This window comes from Carassius carassius, chromosome 42 (assembly GCF_963082965.1).
Source record: "Carassius carassius chromosome 42, fCarCar2.1, whole genome shotgun sequence".
Lineage (NCBI taxonomy): Eukaryota > Metazoa > Chordata > Actinopteri > Cypriniformes > Cyprinidae > Carassius > Carassius carassius.
Genome location: NC_081796.1, coordinates 25,527,494 through 25,552,879, shown reverse-complemented (window position 1 = coordinate 25,552,879; position 25,386 = coordinate 25,527,494). Strand labels below are relative to the sequence as shown.

The 25,386-nt window shown below is 37.9% G+C and overlaps 1 protein-coding gene across 1 annotated transcript in view; it reads right to left on the bottom strand.

The window, feature by feature from the left end:
* The window catches only part of LOC132124418 (trichohyalin-like), a 127,487-nt gene that overhangs the window by 92,028 nt on the left and 10,073 nt on the right, over positions 1–25,386 (bottom strand). Inside the window, exons 4-20 of the mRNA XM_059535413.1 lie at positions 20,338–20,489; positions 19,594–19,678; positions 18,143–18,320; positions 16,647–17,325; positions 13,341–13,485; positions 13,129–13,236; positions 11,137–11,193; positions 10,978–11,046; positions 10,808–10,897; positions 9,530–9,639; positions 7,214–7,919; positions 6,968–7,084; positions 2,514–6,212; positions 1,406–1,553; positions 1,091–1,196; positions 835–994; positions 56–163 (exon numbers count right to left, since the gene is read on the bottom strand). Coding sequence (XP_059391396.1) covers positions 56–163; positions 835–994; positions 1,091–1,196; positions 1,406–1,553; positions 2,514–6,212; positions 6,968–7,084; positions 7,214–7,919; positions 9,530–9,639; positions 10,808–10,897; positions 10,978–11,046; positions 11,137–11,193; positions 13,129–13,236; positions 13,341–13,485; positions 16,647–17,325; positions 18,143–18,320; positions 19,594–19,678; positions 20,338–20,489 — 6,717 coding nt within the window. The remainder of the gene's footprint in view (positions 1–55; positions 164–834; positions 995–1,090; positions 1,197–1,405; positions 1,554–2,513; positions 6,213–6,967; positions 7,085–7,213; positions 7,920–9,529; positions 9,640–10,807; positions 10,898–10,977; positions 11,047–11,136; positions 11,194–13,128; positions 13,237–13,340; positions 13,486–16,646; positions 17,326–18,142; positions 18,321–19,593; positions 19,679–20,337; positions 20,490–25,386) is intronic.

The following is a 25,386-nucleotide window of genomic DNA, read 5'->3' as shown; positions in this document are numbered from 1 at the left end:
TAGATGTTGTGCATGACAGCTGATGGAAATTCAGATGACAGAGTTGGTGCTGTACCTCCAGCTCATAGATGTCTTTGCCTTGTGTCAGAGAGGAAGTGGATTTGTCTTCACTGATGCATGAGTGCATTCTGGTGATCTCTTCATTCAGACGATGATTTAGTTCCTGTTAACATAAACCACACAAGTTGGTGGGGAACTTAATTAGCTTATATTGTTCTTAAGACAATTTTTTTTTGGTGCACTGGTCAACTGTGAGATTTTGCCTTTTTCACTAGTGGAAAGAAAACATCCAAAATGCATATTTATTGCACTTTATTTCTGTTAATGATTCAATACATTAAGGCTGTTTTTATTCAAATGACTTCAGCAGCACCTTCCATCAATATTCAAGTTTCTACTGAAGGGGTTTGTTAATATATAATTCACCCAATTTTATTATTCCTAAAAATGGTGTAAATGTATTTTATTCTGTCTGCTTATAGTATTTTCTCATTAAAAAGATCCTCTAAAACCCCTCTGTAGCAACCTTTGACTCCAATATCAACAAAATGAAACATTTTGAACTTCGCTTTATCCTATGTTCAGATTTCAGTTCTGGAAATGTATGCAAATTTGTGCATATCATTTGCATATTTTAACATAATATTACACTTTTTTCTTTTTTTTTATCCTATTCATCTCGGGTGTCTTGCTTTTAATTTAGATTGACAGCCCCTGGAAAAATTATTTATTATTATTTATATAAACTTGGTATTTATAATAAGACTACATTTTATTCTCTTTATCAAGCTGTTCCTCTTGAAAAAAGCATGTTTTGAATAAATTCATGTTGACCTGGTTGTGTATATGCAGTTTCTGGTTCTCTCGCTGGCACTGTCCCAGTGCCTGTCTCTCAGCTTCCAGCGCTTGAGCCAAATGTGCGTTTTCTAAACACTTCTGAGAATACTGTTCAGACAAAACTTCCAGCTCACGATAGATAGACTGCAACTCTTCTCTACATGGGCAAAATGAAAAAATACACACGTCAAAAACTTCCACTTGCTTGGTAAAAGCATAATGAATAGAAGCACATCTTCCTTTGGCATCTTACTCATACTGTCTGCGCAGCTCCTGAACGTCTGCGCTCACACCGCTCATCTGTGATCGCTGCGTCTTCCCCAGTTCCTCGCGATGAGCGTTTTTCATGGCTTCAATCGCTGTACACAAAATATCCTACTGTGATGCTTCAATTCCAATGCATTAAACTTGTGCAGATGCATTTATTAGAGAGCTAGATATAATGTTGCATTATACATGACACACTTAAAGTGGCGTTCACACTGACAGCAATTTGCAGCGACAAACAAACCATAAGCAATTCCCTTTCAAATTCATAGTATTATATATACAGTGATGCATTTATTACCAGCAATAGTGGCATTTGTTTCCTCCTCCAGCAGTCTTTCTTTTTCCTCCAGAAGTTTCCGGATCTCTCGCTGATGCTGCCTTTGGATGTCCTCGATCACCTTCTGATGCGTCTCCTCCATCGCTGCAAACCCACGCTCGCATGTCGCCTGCATTTCACATAAAACATCAGATTGCATATGCAGACAAACACCAAGCATAATATCTCTACTCCAGCAGGCTCTCTACTAGGGCTGGGTATCTGCAATTGATTCCCTGAATGGATTCAGATTCAGTTCATTATGTCTTAGTGCATTACTAAAACATTGATGGTTGATAAAGTGAATACTTTACTCAGCAAAGCACATTTTTTCACTTTATTAGTCAATTTTAGAATCTGTTAATGCATTCACTGAAAAGGAAATTATTTTAATAAATATAATCCATTTCTACAAATGAAGAAATTATTCAGAAAACCAATGTTTACCCAGCCTGACTCTCTACAGAGCTATACCAACTATGATGTTCACATATTTAAACATTTGCTCATGCGATGAGAGATGAAACATGAAGGAGTGAAAGGAAAGCAGCTTGATAAAAAGGGGTTAAAACTAGAGAGAATTCATGCATTCAAACTCTCACACTAACACAATGTTAAAACTCTGAAAACACAAGGTGTTTTTGTACAGAAGAAGTCCTCATAAGAAGAAGAGCACAGTATAGTTATTTGTAATAGGTTTGTTTGTAGTTATGGTCGTGTAAATTAATTTTGTGTGCTCAAGACTCCCAATGCTGCTAATGTGCACTACAGCATAGGGGAAAAGGGGAAAGCATCATGGTTATGAGGCTACAGGGTTGCAGTGGTCATCTAAGCATTATTTTCAAAAATCCAAGAAGCATAAAACACTTGATATGTATATTCCGTATATACATATATAATAAATAACTGAAGATTTGTAATTTTAAATGTGCACTTTTTCTGAGACTAAGAAATAAGAAATACTTCCAAAATGATTGACTAAAACAACTGCAACCCAAGCTAACAGCAACAAACTACTGAGGGTCCTACAAGCATGGTGCCATGGTTTTGAATGGGTGTGACTTTCAACTTGAAAAGTGAAAGGTTAAACCTTTAGGCTGTCCAAGTCTCGCTGGTATTTCTCCTTCAGGCTGGTCAGATCTCCATCCAGTGGTTTCTGATCCAGCTCCTCCCTCATGCTGCTCAACTGCATTTCTAGCTCCCGGATTCGGAGGAGTGACTCCCTGCACGGTATCTGATCAGATCCATCCCCTTCCTCCATGGGACATGCATCGGCCTCATCTTTGTTCTCCACTTGTTCGTTTCTCTCCTCCAGCGAGCAGATGGTCTGGCTGTAGCATTTCTGTAGCTTGCGGAGCTCCTCTCTGTTGGTGTGTTCTAGTTCCTGGAGCTTACCCTGAAATTCCTGCTCAAGTTTTCGGACTTGCTCCTTGTGCCTCAACTCAGCATCTTCAATTTCTAGCAGCAGGGTCTCCAGTTGGCGTTGGCTTTTGGCGGCACACTCCATTAGTTCGAGCTCTCTGGTTATCTGCTCCTGCTCGGCTCGTCCCCTCATATCTGCATGCCTGCTCTTGAGCTCTTCTTTCTCCATATGAAATGCCTCTTCCAGCTGGGTTAAGTTCTGCCGTTGCTCCTGGAGCTCCCTGAGCTTATAGGATAATTCCGCTCGAAGCATGTCATTCTCCTCCTGCAAGGAACTGATAGTGCCAGTGTAGCTAAGATGTTCTTTCTCCAAGCAGCTCTGGTAGTGCCTTTGGATGGCTGAAACACTGTCAGCATGTTCCTGCACGAGCACTGCCATGTTGCGGCTAGTCTCCTGGCAGAGAGTAAGTTCCCTTTTGTGACCCGCTCGCAACCTGCAAGCAACATATGCGACCTGCGCCTGCATCAAAGCCTCTCGCATGCAAACGGCACTGGGGTCATTGCTCCACAAGCTCATTTGGATGGCATCCGCAAGTCCAGAAAGTGAATCCGTTTCCCCTTCCTCACAGATCCTCTCAATTTCCTGAGAGAGACCGCGGAGGGCTTTTGCTTGCTTTTTGAGCTCGGCGATGAGATTTTCCCTGCTTGTTTGCAAATGCGATTCCGATTGTGCACTATGGGATAGCATGCCACTTGCTAAACGTATTCGGACAATCTCTTCTGCTAAACTCTGAGCTTCCTCAATCTCAATCTGCTCCATATAGGGGACAAGTTCAGGAGGGGCGATGTCAGCAAGATGATCAGTATTACTTTGGGTCATGCTCTCAATGTGAGCACGCTTTGATGCGCTAAAAGCATCTTTCAGAGCCATGTCCCTTTGTTTCAAGGTCTCGTTCGCCTGGAGCAGGTCCTTTTGAAGCTCGCTGAATTCTTCCTGGAAATTCATGGTTATATTCTGAAGCGAATAGGCAAGCTCAGCACTAATGCAGGCATTCTTGATGACATCCTGTGAAAAAGCACTATTTGATAGCTTATTCGTCTCAAGCTTGTCCAAGAACATGGTCTCCAGCGTAAGTTTTCTTGTAAGTACATCTGCATAAACAACTGAGAGACAGCCGCTGCTGTTTTTCTTGATGTTTTCAGCATCTCTGTTAATGGAGTTCAGGGCTGAAATAATATCAGATTTCAGGTCTTGCAGAGAGAACCCCATCTTCTCTAGAACCTCAGCCTCAAAGGTTAACATTCTGGCAAAATGCTTTATAGTTTCCTTCACTGATTGCACATCTGGTGCAAAGATTTGACACGCCTCATAGAATGAGCTGTCCTTCCTCAGGTACATGGAGGCACAAACCAGCCGTTTCTCTACTTCTGCAAGGGTACAAATGAGAGATTCAGCAGAACTGGTCTCTTTCTGATTGCGGAGAATTTCTTGGACTCTTTCTGTGCAAGACTTTACCAATGCCAATGCCTTCTCATATCCATCATTGTCCTGCTCACCAAAAGTCTTGTTAAGGAATTTCTGACTTGGTTCATCCATTGGCAATTCTTCACAGGTTTTAGTTGTGCAGTCCTCCGAGGTAGCTCTGGTGCTCAGGTGTTCCTGCATTGATGAAAGATCGGGCTGGTCCCGTATCTTTTCTGTGAGGTGCCTGAGCTTCTCCTCTGTGGCCAATAGCTTGGTTTCCAAAGCGTTTATAATGGATATGAACTTTTCTGGATCTCTGCACTGCTGGAATGAACTGTCATTGACTACGCTGCTATCTTGGGTCAGGCTCAGGTCATGCATGTGGTCTAGGCTCAGATTTTGCGACGGAACCAAAGATGTATTTTCTGTCTGAAACTTGTCTGCTCCCTGGGACTGGTAATAGGATTGGCATTGAATGGTGGAAAACCGAATCCTCTGGTGTTTTACAAAAGACATTTCCATCTCGGAGCTGCTTCTTGCAAGGAGAAGTTGGGAGGTACTTGAGGATGAGGAAATATCATGTTGCATCTCTTTCAAACCATCAAGCAGATCTTCCTGCGAGCGACAACGTCGCATCCTGAGGTCTGCATAACCGAGCTGCAGGGCGTTGAGGTGTTGCTCCAGCTCAGCAATCCGATCCTCTGCAACCTCCAGTTTTGCCTGAAGCTCCCGTTCTGCTTTTCGGGACTCTACCAGTCCTGGATAGTCCTGCTCCATTTTAGAAAGAAGTTCCTCTTTCTGATGCAAGCAAAGTTCTGTTTCTTCTAGACTACTGCCTAAGGCAGCCATCTTGATGAGGGCCTCGCTCAAGTCCTGCTCCTTCTGTCTGATTATCTGCTCGTACATTTCCTTTGCCTGCTTCACCTCCTCTTCCTTCTCTCGTAGCACATGACTTATCCTAGCAAATTCTTCAGAGACATGCTCATACGAGCTCTCAAGAGAGTGATAGTCCGTTTCCACCGTTATTAAACATGCATGTTGCTTTCCTACTTCTCGGTCGATCTCTGCAATCTGATTGAGGAGTTCCTGACAGCGGCAAATAAGCTGGTCACGTTCCTCCTCAAGCCTCCTCACACTCTCCCGCAGCATTTCCACAATATCCGTCTGCGCCTCCAACTCCTGCTGAAGACGATGAACTTCCTCCCTGAGTCCCACAGTTTCCATCCCACCGCTCCCTCTCAGCAGTGCCTCCACTTGTTCTTGCGCCTCTTGCAATTGCTCTTCTATTTCACGGCTCCTCTCTTCGGATTCCACCAATCTTCGGGTCAATCCCTGATGCTCCCGCTCGTGTTTCTCCTCCAGGTTTCGCTGCTCTTTCTTCTCCCGCTCCTCTCTCATAGTTTGAGCTTCCTCCATGGAAATCAGACGTCCAGTGGCCTCAGCGAGTCTCTCCTGTAGTCTCTGCATTTCTTTGTGCTGGTCCCTCTGCAAAGCTTGCTGCTGCTCGAGCTGTCTCACTTTCTGGTTCTTCTCTAGCAAACTAGCCTCGACTTGCCGAAGACGGTCCTCGCTCTCTCGCAGCTGTGACCGCAACGTTGTCTCATTTCGGATCCATTCTTCCTCACGTTCTTGACAGCGAACCCGCTCAATTTTTAACTCGCTACGCATTCGTGCCACAGCCTCCTCGCTCGCTACAATCTCTGTCATGGCAGCCGTTAGCTTTTCCTCCAAGGCTTCGATTTCTGCCTCATGGTATCCTATTATATCTTTCGCTTCGCTGTAGCTACGCCGCAAGCTGCTAACTTGATGACGGGACTTATTCTGCTTCCGTTGTTGGGACTCCAGCTCTGACTTTAGATCCTGGTTTAGCTTACTGAGGCGCTGCCATGGTGCTCGGTGAACGCTGCAACGCTGCTCAGCAGACGCTGCATCAGACGAAGTGTTTGCAACGGTTGTGTCACTCTTTAAGAGATTAAGAGCAAAGTGCAATTAGTAACAGGAAGTCTCCTCATTTATGGCCATACACATGATGCTTAACATCTTCTGGGCTGTGGCTGGAATCCAGGGAACATTTGAGAGGGAACATTTTAACTTCAGAGTTAAATTTCTGAAGTTACATACTTACTCAAGCTTACCGCTGTGCTTTTTCAAGATGACATCAGAGATGGAGAGAATGGTGCTCAAAAATGAATGAAAATGTGAAGTATAAAGGGAAACAAGTGATCTAAAGAGGCTGTGCAACTACAGAATGCACAGATGAAATGCATCCTTGTGTTGATGGATTATACAAATAGAACTGTACAGAAAAAAAACAGAAGAGAAAATAAAATGGAGGAAGAAAACAAAAGGAGTAACACTACACCAGATTCTCAAAGAAAGATGAAGAACAGGAATGGTACCACCATGAAAATCATGCCAAAAAAGAATGACTAGAGATGAAACTGATACAAAAAGTAGTAAAGCACAGCTGAAAGCTTGTCAGATGTTTACATTTGTTATCTTCAGCGAACCTGTGGTTTGATTACAAGATATTTAACCAAAACCCAGTCAGAGCCCAGGGAAAGAAAGACATTGCAGGTCAGTTAGAACCACTCATGCTAATAGTTTCATTAACACCCCAAAATAATATTTGTAATGAATTACACAAACACTAAAACTACAGAATATTCTGATTGCTGTATCTTTTCTGAAAAGCTTCAGTTGATCTGTTTGGGTACCTGCAGTACGTATCCTTCCCTGGCGTTCTGCTCTCTCCCACGCGCATCCTGAAGTTGCTCCTGTAAGATGCTGTTCTGCTGCTGAAGTCTTGCCAGATCCCTTTGTGCCTGACCTAACTGGAGGAAAGCAAAAATATCTGAATGTAAAAATCATAAAATGTTCAGAACTGATATGAACGAGAACTTAAGTCTGCACCTCCACATACACAGACAATGAGGCAAGAAATCGATACTGATGTCTCTTACCTCTTTTTCCAGTGCAGTACCCAGCTCTTGTGGAAGGACTCTTTCTCCAACAGGTACATTTGAGTTGCTAGTGATCGGTACCTGCTTTTCCTCTCTGAGGGGCGTTGTTTCTACCTGATGCCACCTCTGCTCAATTTCCACTTGGACGTCAGAGTTTCTGCGGGTCGCGCTTTGACTGTCGGCATCTTGTGCGTCTCTGGCATTGCCTACATCCATTCTCACCTGTTCATGTGGCACCTTATGAGGGAGCTTTGATGGGGGCTCTGCCACCGTCGTGGCATTGACTCCACCTTCTGTAGGTGCCATCTCATAGTGGTGCATATATTCCTGCACGACTTCTTCATCTTGCTGTGGCAACTTGTCAGTTTGGCTGGTGATAGTAATGGAAGACGACGTCTGATGAGAAGAGGTGCTAGAGATGGGAGAGGAGGCAGTAGAGGAGGGAGAAGATGAGATAATGACAGAAGTATCTGCCCTCTTTATTGAGGGTTGTTCGCTCTTGTTTTCCTGTCCTGGGTGGAACTCGGACCAATCAAAGGTTTTAGACCGTCCCTCCCGCTTGTTGACTCGGCTCTTACGATGATCGGAAGGAGGTGCAGAGTTCGTGATATCCTCGTGTGCCTTTTTAGCTTCAACTACAGAGCTGTTAGACAGTTGCGAAGAGCTTTGCTCCAGATTTGATCTGGTTTGCTCTTCTGGAAGGGAACTGTGAAGTGAGAAGATACTGAATCAATATACAAAGTATCTGAAGTATTAGTGGTGTTTGCTAAGGCAAGCATCACAGCTACTACCTTAATATGTGTTTTATAACAAAGAATAGTGGCGTACGGCATTGTGGGAAAATCTGAATTATTCCTTATTTGTGGACATAATTGTACAAAGATGTGTTGTGAAATGTGATACAGCTGTCTAAAAACACATATGCAAACTCTTGAAGACAGGATGGTTTGATTAATGGTTAGTAGGGCGAGGAAAACCATCTGGTCACTGCATCGCATTCAACCACTGTCAAGCACATCAGTAAACATTCATGTATGCCTAAAAATGGGGCATTGACGCAATGCTATTTTTTCATCTCCTTTCAAAAAAGGAGGTGGTGTAAGATCACAAAGGATGGAGAGACACTGGCCAGTTGTGATCATCAAAATGCGCTGTTCCAGCCTAACTTAACTACCCACCAATAATTTAATCTAGTTTTAATGCATTAAACTCCTTCTTTTGGGGAAAATATTACAACATTTCAGTTGGATGATTTTATTATTGGATCTTTTTTTATTACTTTTGGCCTAAAATAAAAAGTATCATCCAAAAATAGATGACTGACAACCAAATTCTGCTTTACAGAAACACGCAAATAAATGTAATGCAATTAAACCATCTAAAAAATTTAAAGTCCAAAACAAAACATAAACACCACTATCATAAACTATCTGGCCACACAAAAACAAAGCAGGGGTGTAACAACTCCAAAATAACCAAGCATACATTGCAAAGGCTCTTCTACTCCATTTATCTCTATAATTGTAATAAAACATGCCAAATTCCCAGCTTCATTATAAACACAGCAAACTGGCAAAAAACACAGGGGGGAAAAAACAGGAATAACTGCCATAACAAAAAGAAGCCAGAACATCATGAAAGCACATCTGACATAACAGCACAGCGGACACACACACACACACACACACACACACACACACACAGGTTACAATAAGAACTGGAAATGCCAACCTGTGCATAAGAACTGAAAGTTTCAGAGAAACGTTTTTCCTGTGGCCGGAGCAGGAAAAACAGAATAAAACTAATTATAAAGGTAAGTTAGGAACAGAAGAAAAGAGAAATAATTTCTACAAACAAAAACAGCGGAGTTTGAAGAACCGGTTAAATGCAAATAAAATATATGAGATTTAGGACAGAACAAAAATTAGTAAATAGGATAGGAAAAATTGGAGTTGATGTACTCAAATGCTTTATGGCAAGCATGTACTGTTTATGTAAGGTTGTGGATCCTTAAAGGTGAAATTTCTCCTTTCTGTGCCACTAGCTTCAACTCACTGTACGGACAAATACTCACAGCTTTGGCTGTCAATAGAGGTGCAGAAATTACACACTTTACCTTTATAATAAAGAGTATTCTAATTAATTCACTTAGGGAAATTTAATGTATAAGGGTCAAAGACAAAAAGGGTTTTAAGCATAAAAACAATACGTGTAATACTGCTTTTAATTGTTTGATTTTCCCCAATGAATTTCCCTGATTTACAGAAGACACCCACTAAAATGTCATTTCAAACTAAACATGATGTTGAAGCTCACCGTGTGACATCAGGAGCGGCGGTGGGCCGCATGTTCTTCAGAATGGCCTGAATCCAGTTTCGACGTATCCCAGAAGTCATAGCAGACAGTGTGAATGCCCCTTCCTTACTCTGAAAGGAAGACGAGGACATGAATGCTGAGTCGAATGATCAGATCAGTTAATGAATGCATGGCACTGAGAGAAATATTCATGTTCAATTCTGATATTGCTGTTCAATTCCAATACAACCGTAAATCCATGTTTTGATTAATAAGTTTCTATAACAGGCATGATTAAAAAAAATACAAATAAACAAAGAAATAATAAATACATAAATAAGTTTATAAATAACTAAAGGTAGTGTTGTACGATAATTTTTAATAGCTCTCAACCAAACAACAATTTCTGTGATTCATTCAGCTTAAAATATTTTAGATGCAAAGAAATATAATTAAATGCTGTTTGTTTTAATTTTAAAAAAGTACAAAACTTTTGTTTAAAAGTTAAAGGTTCCAAAAAAAAAAAAAAACAATAGGCAGCACAACTGTTTCCAACATTGATAATAAATCATCATATTATTCTGATTTCTGAAGATCATGTGACACTGAAGACTGGAGGAATGATGCTGAAAATTCAGCGGAGCATCACAGAAATAAATTACACTTTAAAGTATGTTAAAATTGAAAATCTTACTGATCCCAAACTTTTGAACAGCAGTGTATGTCTGTGAGATCTTTCTTGCACATTTTCGCATCGACCAGATGAAATTTTGAGTCAAATCTCTTATTTGCAAATTAAAAACCACTAATCTCAAGGATGAATTTTAGAGCACTATTGTTGCTCGACTTAAAACAATTAATTAAAGTGGTAAAAAATGATCACTATCTGAAAAATCTCTCAAATTTGATATTGAAAACACATATCTGACATTAAATACACATCTTTTTTTTTCCACTGTGAAGTCAAAAGCGTATTAGACGAGCATCTGATGTGTGGCATTGGACCTGTAGGATAGGTCAGGTGACATTAGTGATGAAACAATGCTTCATGAGGAACAGCATTAAGGTTACAGCTAACATCACCACAGCTTTATTTAGGTGGGAAAACATACCACTGTAAACCTTCCAGACATATCTGTCTAGCATCAATACCTCAAGAGCCCAGCGATTGCAGTTAGGGTTAGCTAAAATAGTCCTGTTTGTTGCCCTGATGTAGTTTTGGTATTGACATTTACTATACATTTCTGCTATATATTTATGTAATTTGCTGTATAAGAAGTAATAAAACAACTAACTCACAAGGACTTGGAAGCCATAGTTCCTCTGAACTGGGAATTCAGTCACATCGTAGCACGAGGAAAGATCGATCTCTCCGTCCAGATCAGCGGCCTGAGGAACGAGCCACGAGGGACATTGTTAAACAGTCACATGATTAAAAAATGGGTTTAAACGCTGAAGAAAACACGTACTTCCTCAGCGATGGAGTCGCGGTAGAACCTCAGGCTCTGATCGGTCAGAACAAACCAGTGTTTCTTCCACTGAGAGACAAGAGCAGAACAAACCTTTTGAATAAAGTCCTTATTAAAAATTCAAAGCTCACTGAAACATTGGTTTCGGTTTAGACTCACCAATCCATCTTCGTACAGTTTGGTCATCCATCCTTTCTTAAAGTTCAGCAGGTCTGGCTGAAAAAAAAAGAGAATAATAGAATAAATTTATAGACTACCAGTATTAACAAGTAAGAGCTAAACGCTACTAAACAAAAAACACAAACACAGTGCTGCAATACGTGTTTTAGAGCATCGACCGTTTATTTAAAATAAATACAAAAGTTCTATGTTTTTAAAATTTGATTTTAATTGAATCCTGTTTGATGCTTATTCATTTCAATGCAATAATTCTACATTTAAAAAAATGGTCTTGTGTTTCATGAATGAGTCTTGCTCCATATTTTTCTGGTTTTTAAATACATTTTGCATTTTAAATACAGCTTATCTTGTAGTCTGTTTATTAGGTTTTTTTCACATACCTAAAGAAAAAATGAATGGCATATATATTTCCTGAACCCAGACCAATCAGAAAAAAAAAAATCATATCTTGCATTATTTTGTTAATAAGATTTTTGTTCACAATTCATTACAGTTCAAATGCTTGCTTTTAAAAAGTAAACTTTACATGCAATTATCCACATATAAACTCTTCTGAATAAGACATCAAGAGTTAAGACATCATAAAAAAATATAATAATGTAACTAATTAATTAAATATGCTAAAAATAAATACAGCAAAACTAAAATAGAAAAAAAGAACAACATTGTATATTCAAAAGAGCATGCATTCAAAGTTCTCTAAAAAAAAAATTACTTCTGCATCATAAAACCACCAGCAAACACAGACGGCTGCGGTACCTCACAAAGCCACAAACAAACCTAAAATGATACAAACCCTCTGTCATCTAATGCAGATCTGCTCCGGGTGAGATCACACATGTTAGGTTCACAGTACCTTAATCTTGTTGAGTTTCATCTGTGAGCTGTTCTTCACACACTTCTGACTCACATGCCGTGTTTCTGTGTGTATGAACATGAATGTGTGTTCTCATGTGTGTGTGTGTCGTTGTCTCTGGTCCTAACACTCGAGCGAATGCTATTTATAATCAGGGTGGTGAAGTGGTTCTGCGTTGGGTTTGCAAGAACGAAGTACTAACAGCTGAAACACACAGACGATCTTAGACAGCCATGCAGTCCCTTTATTAATAATCATGCTGTGTTCTTAAGAGCACTTAACTACACAAGCGTATTTTGTTAAAAAATTATAATTAGCCTCAAATGTTGCATGAAGACTATGCAGTGCATTTTTTTTAATTTTGCATGTAATACAATTTAACTGTAACCAAAAATGTGAAAGTTTTCAGTTTGTGAGAATAAAACAGTCGTAGTCTTGTGCATCTTAACGAAATATAGCGACACAAAAAGGAAAGCTGGTCATGCACATCAGTCTTTAAAGGCCCCCTTTGAGACTTATACAATGCAATTTATATTAAAATATGACACACACTCATGCACAACAATTTATTTCTGGTTAAAAATTAATCAATTTAGACAAATGGAAACCAAATGATGTGCTAGCATTTAAAATGAAACTGAACTTTGTCTGTATTCTGACACATTTTTCTATATTCATAAAATATACAATACGGTTAATTTTGTATTTGATTTATTTACTATGTTTATAATTTAAGTCACATAAAATTAAAAATTAAAAAAAAATTAAAATAAATTTATTTACTTAAAATAATGCATAAATCTAAATTATAAATATTTTTTTATCTGATTTATTTACAATATTTTAAATCCAATTAAAATGTATTTTATTTAAACAAATAAATGCATGAATGAATTATATGAATTACCAACATAAAATTATTTTGTTGTTTATAATTTAATGAATTAAAAAAGAATCTAAAATCCTAAAACCTTATACCTGTTATCTCTCCTAACTAGCACTATTTGATATAATACATTAACATACATACTACACTTCAATTAAAATTTTTTGTCAATGACAGCCATGATTTAAAGATATTAATGTGTGTTATTTTTCAATTTGTGTGGTCTTACAGTCATGAGTGTCTCTGTGGCTCTGCGATCCAGACTTTTGGCCCTTCGGTAACCAGCTAGTGAAGAAACATCATCTGTCCGTCCTTTAGCTGAATCCAATGAAAATTCCTGTAAGACAGTAATAAAAATAGGAAAAAAATCAGAAATTAATGAACAATACAGGTATGGACTCTCAGAACTGTTAAGCAGAAATACATTTTTTCAATGAGTACCTGTTTCTGATTGAAGAGGTGTCTATCATTACGTCCTGCTCTCTGATTGGCTGTTTTAGAATGAGAAGGGGCGGAGTCTGTGTCCATTTGCTCTGGAGTGCTGACAGTGTCATGACACTCAAATCTCTCGATGACCTGTGAACGTCTGCTGCAAAACACACACACAGAGGTCAGAAGAGAAAATATAGCATAAACAGATGCTTTCCTTTCCTCACTGATCTTCATATACGATCTCTGACTCCACAATAATGCCTTAAATCATAACTGATTAGAGTTAAATGCAATGCATAATTCATTAAGGCTTGTTATTTTTTACATTTTAATATATATTTAATCTAAATAAACTATTTATTTAAAATCAAAATAAATAAATGTTCATTTTCACTTAATTTGCAAAAAATCCTAAAACTTTCTATTTTTTTTTTTTTTTTAAGTATCAAATGCAATGCATAATACATAAATAAACCAATAATAAATGCAATAATAAATGAACTATATTGCAGAAACTCTTGGCATGTAAAGCACTTTTTCCTTTGTGTACTGGAGCTAGCTAACACACAACATGATGAATTTGGTGTGTCTTATAAGAGCAGATGATAGAGCAGAGGGTCAGACACCGGAAACCAGCAACCAGCAACAGCAGCCATGAGCAGAAACCCAGACAGCATCATCTTTGAAAGTGAAAGTGAGTGAAAGTGAGTGAAAGTGAGTGAAAGTGAAGTGACATTCAGCCAAGTATGGTGACCCATACTCAGAATTTGTGCTCTGCATTTAACCCATCCGAAATGCAAACACACAGAGCAGTGAACACACACACACACTGTGAGCACACACCCGGAGCAGTGGGCAGCCATTTTATGCTGCGGCGCCCGGGGAGCAGTTGGGGGTTCGATGCCTTGCTCAAGGGCACCTAAGTCGTGGTATTGAAGGTGGAGAGAGAACTGTACATGCACTCCCCCCACCCACAATTCCTGCCGGCCCGGGATTCGAACTCACAACCTTTCGATTGGGAGTCAGACTCTTTAACCATTAGGCCACGACTCCCCTACATAGCAGAGTGTCCCCGTGTACACTCGTGTTAGTAGGAACAATTCATCTTTTACACCCGTTTCACACCGAAATGAAGCAGCAGCATACAGTATCTGTTTCTGATGCAGTGCATTCAAATAATTCATTAAAATAAATAATTTATTTAGGAGAACATTCTCTCATCCCTTCATATTCACCAACATAAGTTCTATTTTGTTGTTTATAATTTAATTTTAAAAAATGTAATTCTAAAACGACCTCTGCTATGTATCATAACAATTAAAATACTAGGCTAACTGATATTATACATTACCATGTAAACAATAATGTTTTTTTTTTTATTATTAATCGTGTCACAGAAGACTGGAGTAATGATGCTGAAAATTCAGCTTTGCATCACAGAAATAAATTACTTTTATTTTAAATAAATAAATTAAATAAATCATATTTACTTTAAAAAAAAAAGTTTCCAATTAATGGAAAATGGAACTGTACTTTTTTTAAATATACATTTAGAAACTATATTTCTAAATATTATTATATTTTTATAATTATAATTATAATGATAATATATTTATATGGAGTGGTCTGAGAATTATTCTTACAAAAGTAGACAAAATCTCATTTATGTGATTTACACATTCACAAGGTAAAAATCTCAGCAAAATGGAAGTTAAACCCCAAAGTCAGGCTATAAACTGCTTAATCGTCTATGCATCACTGTGCTGCTGAGGTGACCAAAAGAAATAAATGTGCCCAAATAAATATGCGCTGCTTGCGGTGTGAAAAAAGGCCTTAGTTTAAAAGTCTCGGATTCTGTGATATGTATCATGTGTGTTATAGTTTGGCCCCAGCAGGTGGAATGAAAGTAAGCAGTGGGCGTGTCAGTGGGTGTGTCAGTGGGCGTGTCAGTGGGCGTGGCACAGGTCAGGAAGTGCAGAGTTTCAGAAGACTGCCTGAAAAAGAGAAGAAACAGATCAAATAAAAAGCAAAAATGAGCTAAAGACACCAAAAAAGCATGAGAGAGAGAGAGAGAGAGAGAGAGAGAGAGAGAGAGAAATCAGGAAAGAACAGCGCAGAACATTTTAATCACAGATACAGAACTGAACAGCACAGCATTTAGGACTGCATTGAGATTTTAGGCTGGAAGATCAGTTCTACACAGTGTTCACTAGGAGGTGCTAAAGCTGCAAGAATGAGATGAATGTCATGATTCCGAGAGCTACAACATTGACTCAGAAAGTTAGCAGCGCATCCTCTCTGTGTCTCAACTTGCTGTCCTGAGTGTCATTGACAGACAACCGGTTGGTTTTTCCTGCTGGCTCCAGCAGGTGGAGATATAACCTCCACACTCACTCTGAGATGTAAACACAGCATGCGTGTTGGCTCGGATTGAACGAGCAGATTGTGTTTATACTGCAGAGGAAGTAGCTGCACATCTTCAGTTTCCTGTTCAGAACTGTGTGTCTCCTCAATTGCAATCAGACTATTAACTATAAAGGCTAATGAGGATATAAAACCTGAACGTCTTTTAATAAACACTTTATATTTGTGAATTATATGTATGTATATTTGAGCAGAATGTGCGCGTGTCATTGGCTCTGGTACAAACTCTAGCGACTTGCATTCCTAGACAGCATTTTTAGGCATCATAAACACAAAAAGGCAGCATCCTTTCGATTCAAAAACTAGACTTTAGTCACTACTGAAAAGATGATAAAAATAGACAATTTAATTAAAAACAGTTTTAACAATTATTTGGGTGAACAGCTTATTTTTAACTACATGTTAATATTACAAGTGAACCAAATAATTTCTTCCTCATTCCTACTATTAGAATAAACAAAGCAAAATATATTTTATTTGTTAATATTAATAATATTAAAGTAAATATATATATATATATATATATATAATATTATCAAATGTTATTTTTTTTTTACTGATTTATTGAACCTTTAGTCAAAAATGTACAAAACAATAATAATTTAAAGTTTGCGTATAAGGCTTCTGAGTATCATGTTTAATACAGCATACAGCTTGATATAAGAGAAAAAACTAATTTTATTAAGAAGCCCAAACTGAACAAAAGTATGCAATTTGGTTCAGCACAAACTATCAATTAATTTGTCATCAAATTTGTCAAATGATACCGAACTGAAACGTCTTTTAAGTGCTGTTTGTGTGGTGCACATGAATGCCAAGAGCTACTTCTAAAGATGCTGTTTAAGAAGATCAGAGCTTTTTTGTGTGTATGGAACTGTTTGGGCGTATCACCTTCGATCATGTCCGAACAGCCGTTCCACTTCCTCCCGACCCGGGCTCCTCGTGCGCGCTCGCAGCTCCTGCTGCTCCTTACTGGATCGGGATGCTTCCCGACGATTGAGTCTCCGTGCTCGGGGCACATCCGCCAGGACGGCGTAACCCCGCCCACCTCGCCCTGCCCTGCCCGAGGCTCCGCCCACACGGCTCTCCGGACTCTTCTCAGAGTCTAAAGAGCTCTGAGAGGAAGACAGGGACGATGGGAGGATGTTTGCATGTGGGTTTGGAGCGTAGAGCATGTCCGGGCTGGGAAGGGGACAGGGATTTGCATCCGACGAGGCCGTGGAATCCAGCGATGGGGGGCGATGCTCCTCTGATATGCTAAGTCTTTGCGTGTTGTGTTTGTGAGCGCGGGCGTTACATGTAATGCTGGAAGTCTGTGTGTTAGCAGTGCTGTGTGGGTGGTGTGACGTGTGTTTGTGTGAGCTGAAGCGCTCTGGATCAAAGGAGAGATACCTGGAGCGAGAGGAAGAGGAGGATGTGCTGGAGGAAGTAGAAAGCAGAGAAGGCGGCGGATCTTGCTCCTGCTGGCGATGATGCTGTCGTTCTTTGTCTTCTTCAGGTTTGGGTTTTTCCAGTGAAAAATATCCGCTCTCCACCCGTGGCTTACGACCAACACTCGAGTTTCCTGAGTCTGAGCGTGAGAAAGACAGAAGAATCTCAGTCAGATTCACTTTATAAAAATCCACCATGCTAGCATTACAGTTACTACTGTGAAATATACTAAATAAATCTGGGATCTCTTTCAAAGAGTGCAAGACGCTGTCATTTAGTTTGATAATGACAGTGGTGACGAGCACAAAGTAACATTTAATGATGGTTACTGTGGTTTTTGTGAGGGCATATTCAATGTTCTTTTTGTTCAATGTGTTTTCCCAGAAATCTGAGGTCAAGTGATCATATTATGTGTGAAGTGGACCAAAAAAGCCAGTTTCCTGGTGATGTAAATCACTAATATAATCACATGTATTGAACATGATCCCAATAACCGATGTCATAATCAAAGCTGACATTTAATTCGATTCTACAAAGAAAATATCCCAAAAAGCAGCGTCTGTCCACTTTTTTTCCAGTGGCATTGGTTCCGTAACCATTATCATTCGTTTAAGAGTTATAAGCTTAGCTACGAGGTAGCTTTGATTTGATTTGAGGCAAAAAACGACTTGAAAACTGGCACAAGACACAAGAATGTGAACTTAAAAGCATAATTGAGGTAAAGAACTACAACAATCTCATGAGTCACTGTGAATGACATTCGCTGGACAAATATTAAACTTGTGATATAAAGATGCTGATTGTGTATTTATTGCAAAATAATACATAAAGAAGATAAATGGTAGTTTTAATTTCAGAACCTGAATGATTGACACCCCACAACAGTAGTTTCATAGTGTCATAACCTTGTTTTTGTGAGTTTCAGATGAATTGTGTGTGTTTTTGTGTGTTGGTACCCAGCTGACTCAGGCTGCCGGTGCTGTAGCTTGTTGGTAAAGTGGTTCGACTCCATGTTTCCTCCTGCCACAGGGTGGCTCGGGTGGGCATCACTCGCTCTGCGTGAGCTATAGTGCTGGGGAGACACACCATACTGCTGCTGGTACTGGTGACCGTCACCTTCGCAGGACCTGGCTCCTGAACACAGAAACAGACGAGCATAATATTTAACTAACCCATAGTCAAGGACAAAAAGCGCTTTGATGTCAAAAACACCTGTGTGTGTGTGTGTGTGTGTGTAGACAGATACACACACCAATGTAACTGTCTAAACTTGTAGGCTGATAACAAATGAGCTATTGTCCCATGATTTCACACACACGCTGATTTACGCTCAGATCCACACCCCACACTAAACACACACTCGCAGATTAGAGTCTGTGTCTTTCCTGTTTCCACCTGACTGCACAGTAATACCTTTTTGATTAAATCATAAAATCACTCAGCGAATTTTTCTTCATTAGATCAAACATACACACACACACACACACCACCCAGCGTCCCAGCAGAAGCACACACATGAGAATCATTTACTGGACTTATTATGTTCTCATTCCTGCCAATCATATGATCTCCAAAAACACCCGGGATTTATGTATTGATCAGATTCCTGTGCTGCGCTCTGATTGGTTGGATCATGCTGGTTCTGGACTTACAATAAGACCATTGATGTTCTGCAGGGAGCATCGATCTGTTAGAAGATCAGCAGCCTGATAAAACACAGGTCAGGAGGTCAGAACAAAGGAAACAAATCCTAGCGATACAAACCCAGTCGGTTTAAAACAGAGCAATAAAATAAAATGAACAATAAGCAAAAAAAAACAAGATTAATATTGATCAGTTCAGAGGCTGTCACATGTGGATCAACTTACTATGTTGTGTATTTTCGTTAGTTTCAATATGAAAAATAACATTCATATTGATTCAGTTCAATATTCGATTCAATTATTGATTCGATTTATTGCATTTTTAGAAAAAAAAAAGTATCATGGATTTACTGCATTTGAGGAAAAAAAATATACAAGTTTATCATAAATTTTTGAAAATCAAAACCTGGATCTGAATTGTTAATGTTATTATAACCTAAAGATGCTATGTGAAAGTTTGAAACAGGAAATAGTGGTTTTCATCTTAATCAAATATTTCAAAATGTATTTATTGCATTTTGGAACCAAACTCTTTGTTTATTTATATAAATAAGTCGTAATATTATTTGTTCTAAAATAAAAATAAAAATACAAAATTAAAGCTAGAAAAGTTAAAATATATATGTTTTAATTATATATTTATACACACACAAGACTTTAGGATGAAATTTTCCCCCAAATCGGTGATACTGATATGCAGGTTTACAGACAAAAATGCTTGCTGGTTAAGCTACTTTAAGGAATAGCTTAATATATACGTGTACCTGTGGTGTTGTTGTTTCCACCTTCCGTTTCTTCTTCTGGTTTTGTTTGTTAGTTCGTGGGAAAACCATCAGCGCCTCCTGCCACCTTATTAAGACACAGACAACATTTGGCATTATCTCAGTTAGTTAGTAAATGCTTATGTAATTAGACAGACTGGATCAATCAGTGAGTGATCGCATTAGTCATTCCTTATTAATGTTTAAAACCAAACCCATATCAAGCTTTACCAGATTAAAAAAATGACATGAACACAAATTGTCCTCTCAATTACAATTGTGACACTGCAACAAAACTTGTCTTAGTTTCGAAATATTAAATGCAATTATGTTTTGCTGTTATATTTTTATGTGCAAGTCTTATTAATCAATGCATAATGCAGCAAAATAGCAAGCGATACAGATAGCTCTATGAAAACTTGCTTTCGATGTTCCCCATTTGTAAGTCACTTTGGATAAGAGCATCCGCTAAATAAGTAAATGTTAATAATTAAATGTCATGATTAAATCTCGAAGAGCTCATAGAGTGAACATGCATGCAGAAATGAGTGGGATTACATAATTAATTGTAGGATGTTACATTTACATTATCATCCCTCAGTAGTTCATCACATCAATACAGTGAAGTGTTAAACTGCACATAAACATCAAACAGTTGTAAAAATATCTTATGATCGACTGTGAAATTTGAGTTAATGCTCATTGTTCATCCATGTGTGTGTGTGTGTGTGTGTGTGTGTAACTCACCCATTTATGATCTCTTTGCTCTCAGCACGTATGTAATAGTCTTTCTCTGGTGTGCAGATGCACAGCGAGTGTTTCTGACCCGTCCGGCTCTCACCATCCACAACATCCACACACTGATTCAGGTTTATGGTGTCCTGTGGAAGAGTGCTGGCCTGAGACACACACACACACACACACAGATGCATGCATTAGCAGCACAACTGATTTAAGCATTGATAATAATCATAAACATTTCTTGAGTAGAATATTAGAATGATTTCTGAAGATCATGTGACACTGAAGACTGATGCTGAAAATTCAGCTGCGCATCACAGAAATAAATTACATATCAAAATATATTCAAACAGAAAATGGTTGTTTTAAATTGAATAATATTTCAGAAATTTACTGTAGGTTTAATCAAATAAATGCAGCCTTGGTGAGCAGAAGAGTTTGTTCAAAAACATTCAAACTGATCTTGAATTATAGTTGAAGCTAAATATATCCAGTCACATGTGTTAGTCTGATTGTAATCACCAAGTGTGTCTAAATAAATATTGTCATGAATAATGTTGTGTACAAAAAGCCTCAACAACAACAAAACCTCCGCTCTGGAATTTGCCACTTGACAAAAACAGACAATATGTGTGTGCTTCCTCAGATAAAGTATAAGGAATGATTTATAGATTATAAAAAATAAAATAAAAAGTTTGGTTATTGCACTTACAGAGAAATTGGCTTTAAATAAAACCAACGGAAGTCTATGTTACGTGCTCATCTAGGTGGCAAAGCAATGTGTGTGTGTATGTATAAACGTGTGGCACATTACCTTCCTAAAATACATACCACAAAAACACCACAAACCGGTTCATTCTCCCTGTATTTCTGTCATTCCCAAGTCTCTCTCCCCCCTTCTTTCACAAACTCTCTTTCGATATTTTACTTCTTGTTGCAAAAGAGTTGCAAAATTCCTTATTTGTAGTGCAGCCAGCATTCAGTCACACACACACACACACACACACACACACACATAACTCTTTCAACCGCAAAGACAGACACACACAGAAACAGTGACCAAGCAACACACACATACTAATCACAAATTTGGAAAGGCAAACAACACAAAACCCCTGAAAAAAAAACAGGCCTTCTGACATTTCTTTTTCAAAGTTGCGTTTCCAGCTTCCTTTTAATCGCTTGTTTACCGTGTTTCACTTCAGTGCCGCTGTTGAATGAGTTTGTGTGCTTTAAAACCACTGATGTCATGATGCCGACAAGTATGAGTGATGCATCATGGGAGACATTCAAGTTCCATAAAAGAGACATCATCCATTTTTAATGGACGGTGGGGGGGTTTAGTCCCTGTAATCATCCCAGCAGGGTTCACTCGCGGTCAGAAAAACCTCTTAACCTCTCTTAGCATGTGGCCTAACCAAACCTAGCATTTATCAGCTGCCGGCTTGCTATTTTCCAGAGTGAAATCAACTGATCCATAAAGGTGTATATTTCTAATTAAAAATGTTCTGATTAAGCATTTTCATTTATTATTCTAAAATTCTCTTCACAACCTACATTTAACTGTTTATGTTCAAGGTCAACAACAACATTTTATTACAGATCGATTTGTGTTCTGTGAACCATATTTGCAGATCAGAGTTCATCTATTTACTGCCAGACTAGTTCCAACTAACTAACCACCAGTGAACTCATTCATCCACAACCTGTGCTTCCATATTTTAAATACGTGACATTTTAGAACTGAAACCACATATCTCTCTCTATACATACGTTTTAGTTTTTTTTAAATCAGGTTCAAAATTGATATCAATATGTAAGTATTATCTATATGTGTTATAAAATTAATTGCAACTTCATGTTTAACAATTAAGAAAGATTTTAAATTAATTTGATTTTAAATAAAAATTCACATATGCATAAAGGTATCTCCATTTTTAGCTGTTTTTGCATGGTCCTGTGTTTTGACAAATTAATTTTAAAAGTATACATATGCTATGTAGTCCATAAATGAGTTTAATAATAATAATAATAATAATAATTTAAAAAGTTTCATTTAAAATAATTGTATTATTTTGAGGTGAATTATAGAATGATCCATTGAGTACAGCAGGACACCTCTTGAAACTTTGTATTCAAAAAGGAAATTATTATCTAGATGAGGGATTCCCAAACCTTTTTGTCATCTGAGCACCTAAAATATAAAACATTTAATTTAACAACACATTCCAAGGGATTTAAAATACGGTCATGCAGAATTAATACGTGCTTTATATTTACTAATAAACAGTCAGTGTGCTAGTATTATTCTTGCTAGTTAATAGTGAGAATTAGTCCTTAAAATAAAGTTTTATTAAAATGATGAGCTTTTCATCAGCTTGCAAAACCCAGTTTGCAAATCTCTGGCCTAAACGGTTGATAAACTAGAAAAAGAAAGACATGTGAATGAAGTGGGAACATTGTGATGATGATAAATCGCATTAAAACTCCTCTTGTGCTGCTCTGCGTCTCGTTGTCTTTAGAGAGGAGCCTCTGGGAACACTGCCCGACTGACAAGAGTTTTACGCAACACAAAGAGACTGCTGAACCCATGCCCACAGCTTTAACCCACAGGTCAACATCAGTGGATCATTTCGGCTGAACTACAGCATGTATGTTCAATAACTGGCCGTTTAATCACAACACACACATGCATTCAGATTCAACTGGTCTGAAAATAGCAGCCAGGCTTCTGTTGTAATCTTCCTCTCATCCTGTTCTTTCCTCCTACACATCCCTCTCTTTCTCTCTCGTTAGTGAGTCTAAGTTCAATGGGGGCGGACAGCAGTGGAAGAGGAAAGTGAACGAGAGGAAATTGAGTTAATTACGTAACATGCTGATTAATGACATTACTCACAATATCAAGTCCCTATGAAATGGTCTGATGTTATTTTCCTATTGAAATGCATATATGTTTGGTAACACTGTACAATAAGGTAAACCTACATCAGTTAACATGAATAATACTTTTAAAGCATTTATTAATCTTAGTTAAATTTCGCCATTTACTAATACACCATTAAAATCAATAGTTGTATCTGTTAATATTATTTAATGGACCCGAGCTAACGTGAATTAACAATGAATAGTTGCATTTAGATTAACGAACATTAACAAATATGAATAGATACTGTAAGAAATTAAATGATCATTATTAGGTAATAATAATTAATGCATTAACTAAAATAAACAATGTCAATTTAACCATTTATTTAGTCAACTTTTAGATGCACTTAAGAATAAAACGCTAACCTTACAGCAAACACACATGGATTAAATTATACAGTGGAAAAAAACAGGAAAGGGTCAGTTAAAGAGTTTCTAATGTAATGACAGTCAATGGCAATCAAAACAACAAACTTCCTCTTTACTGACAAAAACACATTTTACAGTTGTGTTCTGCTAGAGAAACAAGATCAAACAGGTTTGGAGAGACATGAGGGTGATTAAATGATGACCAAATTCCTCCTTTAATGTTTGTGTAGATTTTGTGAGATTTTGACGTTTTGTAAGATTCACTGCTATAATCATTGTAAATTGTAGGGCTTGAGCAGTCGTTATGGAAACACATGTAGAAGAGCAGCTATAAATATAGCATGAGACTCCGAATGTGTTCAGTCGTTCAGTGTTCAGCGTCCAGACATCCTGACCTCTCACAAGACCATTTCGGCCACTTTAGCACCTGTTTCTGATGGGACCGATACAAGGAAAACCCTGCTGATGACATCATCACACATGCATGTCAAAACCATCTGCATTAAAAAGCATTTCAGGTGGGTCTGTGTGTGTGTGTGTGTGTGTGTGTGTGTGTGTGTGTGTGTGTGTGTGTGTGTGTGTGGAAAACAAATAGCAGTTGTTTCCTCAAAAACTCAAGTTGTTGTCTGAATTAAAAATGATGTGTTAAAGACTCATTTTAGAATTAGTAATGTGCTATTATAGTATTTATTAATGTTTTGAAGCTTTTATTTTTATATTTCAGTTTTCATTTTAATTTAAGTTTTAGTAAATTAGTCTTGTATGCTTTTGTCCTTTTAATTAATTTGTGCGTAATTCAATTATATTTCTATATAGCCATAATACATTTTTATTTAATTTTAATTACCCAAATCTATTTATTTTTAATAGTTTTAGTTTAAATTAGGCCTGCACGATTATGACAAAAATCATAATTGTCAATTATTCCCCTTAAATTGTAATTAATTACTATTATCACAATTTACATTGAATTATGTTTATATCACTGTTTGATGCAACTGCATGCCGTATTTTTATATTAAAATAAACAAGCTGACAACACTTTAGTGCTTTACTATAATATTAAGCCTCAAACGTCAAATTTACATCGGATTGGTTTCTTCTTTAAATTATAAAAAAAGTACAAATATGAAAGGTATTATATTGTTATACTAAAACTAAAACAATTGAAAAACCCATAAGATAACATGTAGAAAGAAAAAAACATCTTAATGTGCAGAATAACATAAGTTGACTTCGAACGATTAACTGCCGCTTTGAACGATTACGTTATTGTGGCATCCATAATTGTTGCTGAATCTGTCATAGGGTTACTAAATTAACATCTCTGACTACATGTTTGCATGTAATCTAATAGTTCATCTTAAAAAAAGAATGAAAACCCTGTCATCATTTACACAACCTCATCTCTTTTAAAAACCCACATGACTGTCTTCTGTGGAATATGAATGGAGTTATTTTTAGTAGAAGACAATGTTTTCCAAGTAATCAGTTGTCAAGCGAGATTTCCAGTGAATAGAAATTTCAGTTTCAGACACAAATGAGTAATCAGATAATGTACAGATGTGTTTTAATGCTTGTATATTGTTTTTGGAGCTCGACGGCCACTGGTCAACATTCACTTCCATCTTTGCCAAAAACAGACCGAAGAAACGGAACAAGCAACTGACTGCACTGTCAATCAATCACAGTTAAACACAGCATCTGACTACTAAGAGAATACCATCCCTCCCTTGTTTAATACTTCTCTCATTTGTCCTT